The sequence below is a fragment of the Eurypyga helias genome, unplaced genomic scaffold (genome assembly GCF_000690775.1).
Source record: "Eurypyga helias isolate BGI_N326 unplaced genomic scaffold, ASM69077v1 scaffold9785, whole genome shotgun sequence".
Lineage (NCBI taxonomy): Eukaryota > Metazoa > Chordata > Aves > Eurypygiformes > Eurypygidae > Eurypyga > Eurypyga helias.
The window spans coordinates 31,825-37,411 of NW_010252054.1; the positions used below are offsets into that span (position 1 = coordinate 31,825).

The 5,587-nt window shown below is 36.9% G+C and overlaps 1 protein-coding gene across 1 annotated transcript in view; it reads left to right on the forward strand.

The window, feature by feature from the left end:
- LRRC6 (leucine rich repeat containing 6) overlaps window positions 1-2,839 on the forward strand; it is a gene marked incomplete at its 5' end in the record, with an annotated part of 32,326 nt that extends 29,487 nt beyond the window's left edge. The window contains one exon of the mRNA XM_010152216.1: window positions 2,656-2,839. Coding sequence (XP_010150518.1) covers window positions 2,656-2,839 — 184 coding nt within the window. The remainder of the gene's footprint in view (window positions 1-2,655) is intronic.
- Between the last annotated feature and the right edge of the window lie 2,748 nt (window positions 2,840-5,587).

Sequence of the window (5,587 nt, forward strand, 5' to 3'; positions counted from 1 at the left end):
GCTGCAATAGTTACACAAAGTGGAACGTCTGACCTTCTTCATTGTGAGACTTTTCATTTTCTTTTTTAAAAGCATTGTTGAACTATGTGGAGATAGAAATAGCCTTTCTCAGGGAAAAAATACCAGGAAAAAAGAAAGGATTTAATCCAGTCTTATTTATTTTTATATGGTACTCTAATCTTTAGAGCATAATTTTCCCTTGAATAGAGAACACTCAGCAGCAGGTAGCACTGCCAAAAACTGTGAACTTCATTTTTTTTTAACCTGAAAGTGAAATAATTTGCAAACGTTGAGATTTCCAGACATGTGCTGTAACTGGTCCTGCAAGAAGTATTATTTTTTTCATCACTGTTCTCTTACTATTGCATACAGAGGAGCTTCAGCAAGAAGATTATTTTTATTCTCTTAAGTAGGATTACATGGAAAAAATGTTTAGATGACCTAAAACTCATTCTTTCTTCCAAAAATGTTCAGGTGGTTAGTCTTCATCCTTTTTGCAGAGATTACATGATGCAATGAGTTCAGGAGATGTGTCACAGCTGCACTGGCTTCAGCATAACTGAGTCTTGTCATCAGCCAAATACTTATATCATGATAGCTGAGACAGCACCATGAATCTTCACTAAATACATATAGAATATTTGACCATGTGCATATTAGTAGATAAAAATCCACTTCCTTTCTGGAAAAAAAAAATTACCTGTGCTTGATTCTGTCTTCCCTATTGTCTGTTGCTAACAGGTCTAGATAACAAGGGCTGATTACATTCTGAGAATGGCTGATGCGTATAACCCTTCTGTAGCTTGTTGGTGTGGATTGTTACTTACTACGCTCACTGTTAATTAATTTCTGGTGTTTTGAAGTATATTCTGCTACTAAGCAATAAGCTATTAAAACTCCACAGAGTTTATTATGTTTTCAAGTTGTACAATTAGAGAGCTGTTGAAAAAATATAAAATGCCACTACTAATTAAAATGCTTCAAATCAAGGAAAATCTTTTTTAACATGTGAGAGAAGCCCTGGCTGAGACTAATTCTTTTTCATATTTATGTTTTATTAGCTTTTTTTAGTGAGCTTCAGATTAGTGATTAGGTTAAGATTCTGGACAGGTTGTGCCCTCTTTGGGTTCTCCCCAACACCTACTGATAAAGTGATTCCAGGTCACAGCACATTTCATTAATTACACAGGAAGCATAATGTCTCTTACCTTTTGGGGATGAACATTTGTGTATCCCCTTTTTTTTTCATTAAATCATGTAGTGTAAGAAAACATCTAACCTTACAAACTGAAGAATATTCAGGGTAAAGAAATGAGTTTTCTTGTATCTGTCTTCTTTACCCATAAAATTCTTCTCTGAGTGGTTTTTGTTTGCGCCCCTTTTCAGAAAAGTTTATCCAAATCATTAAAGCAGGGGGCTCCTCTGGTCCCTTCTTGCTCAGCAAAATGATCAAACAATTCCTGTAGCACCAGAAAAACCCAGTGGCCTAAGGGTCAAACAGGTGGCTAGGCTGTGACTGCCTCTTCTGTTAGCCATGCTTTCCTCGGCATTGCACAGGAGGAGAGGAGGAAACCTCCAATGAATCCCGCTGCATCTCTCCCCCACCCAGAGATCCTGCACACACGTGTGGGCTGGGATGTCTGCTTAGATCTCACAGAGCCTTGATGGAGAACCACTGGCAGAATTTGGGAGCTGCTTGGCAAAACTCTCTTTAAAAACTAGACATGGTGTATTTTCAGATAAAAGTCTTTTAACATACTTTCCTGCTTTCCTGGGTAAACACGTAGTTTTCTCACATCTCTGAAGAGTGACACACTATGTTTGTAGTGCTGAGCTTGGAACTTTGACACAAAGTAGCACTCAGTGTAAAATGAAAATTAGTATGAAGATGTACAAATCGTGTTGGAATGTGCAGAAATTAGAACATCATTGTGATGTGGGTAGGTTGCCTTAATGAGTGGCCTGTACACATTTCTAAGTAAAATCTATAAAGAATATCCTTAATAGCATTAAGGAAATTCTGTTATAGCTTTGACCTTTCTTATAATTCTTTTTTTTTTTTTTTTCATAATACAAACATGACAAGCCCATAAAAGCAAGTAAATTCATACAATTGCAATTTCTCTCTAAATAGAAGTATTTCTGCTTTGGATCCATTTCAGCTGGATCTGTCACGTAGAACTTAATAGAAAGGTAGTGTGAAGGAACTGTGTTAAAAATTAACAGAAAAAAACAAAACCAAACACAAACAAACAAACAAAACAAACAAACAAACCCAAAACCCCCAGTTAGATTCAACCCCTCTGTCTTACATCAAAAGCCAACCATTTGTAATGGGGTACCAGCAGTCACCATGTTCTGATATAAAGCAAATTATTGATGTGAAAAAATTTTACTTTTGATGTTTGTAGGCTAAGGATTCTTTTGTAGCAAATCTTAGAGATTTTGTAGTACTTTTCTGTGTTTACACTGAAGGTGTTTTTTTATAACAATCACTTTTCAAGTTACAAGAGCTCTTAATCCTGATTTAATGGGGCGCAGTAACAGCTCCCACACTCAAGTCAACAGGTTTATAAACAGCACCCAAAATAGTTCGGTTATATTTGACATTGAAGTTATGGTTTTTTTCCATTTGCTTTCCTCTTGTTTCAGGAGTGGACAAGTTGAGAAATTAGAAGTGGATCCTAGTAAATATTCATTCCCTGATGTGACAAAGATAATCCAAGAAAAGGAATCAATTGGACAAGGACCTCTTAGGCTACAACCAGAGAAGATTACAGAGAGTAAGATGAGATACGTGGATTTTGAAAATAATGAAGATGTTCCTCCTTTAATTTGAAACCTTCTTAAATAGTCCCTCTGTATGAGGCTTCTATGCATAAGCAGTTTTCATGACCCTGTGTGTAAAGTGAGGATAATTTAGCTGAATTTGGAAGTGTTATCAATAACTTTGTTGTGCCTGTTTGCTGTGTTTTCTGTTAGTATATTTTTTATATACATTCTTTTTTTTTCCTAGATTGTTTACTTAGCAAGTCTCAAATCAGAATGGGAGCTATAGAAGTCAGATATTATTTCTTCAAAGAATTTACTGTCTAGCTTGAAAGATGACATATTACTGTAGAAAAAGAGAGAAGGAAGGAAGAAAGCACTTGTAACAAGATTTATGATTATTCTCACTAAACTGAAGACAGCAAAAATTTCTGTGTGTTCCTTTAGTGTTTTCTTTTTCATGAAGGGCAACAGTAAAAGAAAACGTATTCTGGGAGTGAGAGACATTGCTGTACCCTACCATACCTCAGTGAATTTTCCAGCACAATGCAGAGCTCCTGGATTGTGGACCTGGTCTAGCAATACCACTCCTTGAAGATTTTGGGAGAGAATAATGGTGAACATAGAATCATAGAATCATAGAATGGTTTGGGTTGGAAGAGACCTTAAAGATCATCTAGTTTCAACCCCCCTCCCATGGGCAGGGACACCTTCCACTAGAACACAGTATTTCAGATGAGGCACCATGGGGAAGCTGGGAGAAATCAGCCAGACCATTCTTGTTCTTCATGCAGCTACTCTAAAGTGTTCCATCTGTTTTAGGATCTTCTAAAAATATAAAGGCTAATTTTTATCTGTTGGATGAAATAAGGTTGAGCAGCTTTAATGGGATGAGCTTCTCCTTCCCTACTGTCCAGCCCAGTGGTAGTAACCAGAGACTCCATTATCAATATTTTTATCCTCAGCTGCTGGATGGCCCAATTAGTGAAACAGGCACCATCAAAGAACAAATATATACTGGCTACATTAAAAAAACGTTGCAATTTGGCAAGATCAAATTTCTTTTGCTTTTCTTTCCCCCCACTCCCTGATTTCCTAGAGAAAACAAGGCTCATGTCATTCTTAGCCCTGCTTCTGAATGCCATTTGGGTTTTCACCCTATTTGGCAGAAGGGAAAGGTTACAGAAACACTTAGCCTGTATAAATATAGTGAAAACCAGCACTGAGAATTAAAAAGGGATCCTTTTCATGCAAGTGCAGTTGGGAAAAGAGAACTCAGCCATTAGTTGTTCTGACAGTAGCCACTGCGCTAATCGGCGTGTTGGGAACTGAACTCTGTGCATAGTATCATTCTTGCCTAGGTGGTAGTTAAAGAAAGTAGGGGTCACAATGGCTCTGGGAACCTTGGGGAGAGCTGAGGAGAGAGTAGGAAGTATTTAGGAAATAGGGTTAAACCGTGAGTTACTATGGAAGAAGAATGTGGATATTGAGAAGACAGTGGAATTTTGCAGAGGGAAGGTCACAAGAAGTAGTTCTGGGGTGGGTGTTTGTTGAAATGAGGAATATGACATAAAACCATAGGAAATCAACTCTTCTTAGCTCTGTTGTCTACAAAACAGTTGATTTAAGCATATATATGTGCTTGAATCTCTCTGTTGACTTTTTACCTGGGCAATGAGTATTCAGTACTATAGGTAAAAAAGATACTGTTGGTTTTTTACCAATTTTAAGGCCACTGTTATTTCAAAGAGAAAAACTCAAGGAGAAACTTGAGCCAAAAAGAACCCAAATTGCATGACCTATATTACCTTGCTAATGGATTTGAAACTGATTTTCTGTAAAGGAAGACTATTTGGTCCTGCAGAAACAAAATGCTTCTGATTCAAACCAGATTTGCTTCTAGCAAAATGGGATAGAGCAAGAAAATTCATCTCAGGAAAAATCAAATAATATTTTCTGGTTAGATCTTGTTTTCATCCTTAAGACAGAAAATCAATAAGCTGCATTTATAACTGAACCACCAAAACTCCACTTAAAATATGTTGTTTAAGTAGCAGTCTAGCTTCAGATGGTGCCCATAGTGCCCCTCAGCACATATAGCTGACTTCACAGTATGTTCTTTGCGAGTGTTGTGTACCTAAGGGTGAAAAACACCATGCAAAAACTCAGTTAGAAAGAAAACGTTGCTATTAAATTCTGTGGTCTTTTAGTCTCTCTGAAGTGCTTTATGATTCTCCACAGATGTTTAATGTAAGATAAAGGTAAATAGTCTTGCTTAAAGTGTAATGAAGAGAAGCAGAATATATCCATCCATTTAGGCTGATGGGATGAACTGATGCATTTTCTTTGGTTGCAATTTGAAATGGATATAGGATAAAAAAAATGTCGTTTCCTATTAATGCTGCATATGCTGAGAGCTTAAAATTTATGTATCACAAAAACATAAACCAAAGTTGAATTTGGGCATCATCTGATTTATTGTAGTATCATCTTGGATTTTTCTTGTGCACTAACTTGATTTTTAGAATTCCAGAATAAATTATTCCATGATATAAGCCTCTCAGCCCTGAAATCTATTTAATCAGCTCTAGCAAATGCAGTATACAACATCAACTTTTTTTGCAATATACCCCTATTCACTCTAAGTTCCTAATCACGCAGGCTGACTATGAAAAGGATGGTATTATGTTTTACCTCTTGGTGTCACCAAATAGTTATATGCCCATAAGGATGAGTATGGATCTTTTTCTGGATCATCTATATTTGAGATTCTTTGGGATGTCTGTGCCCAGACACTGGCAGTGGGGCTGCAGGGCAG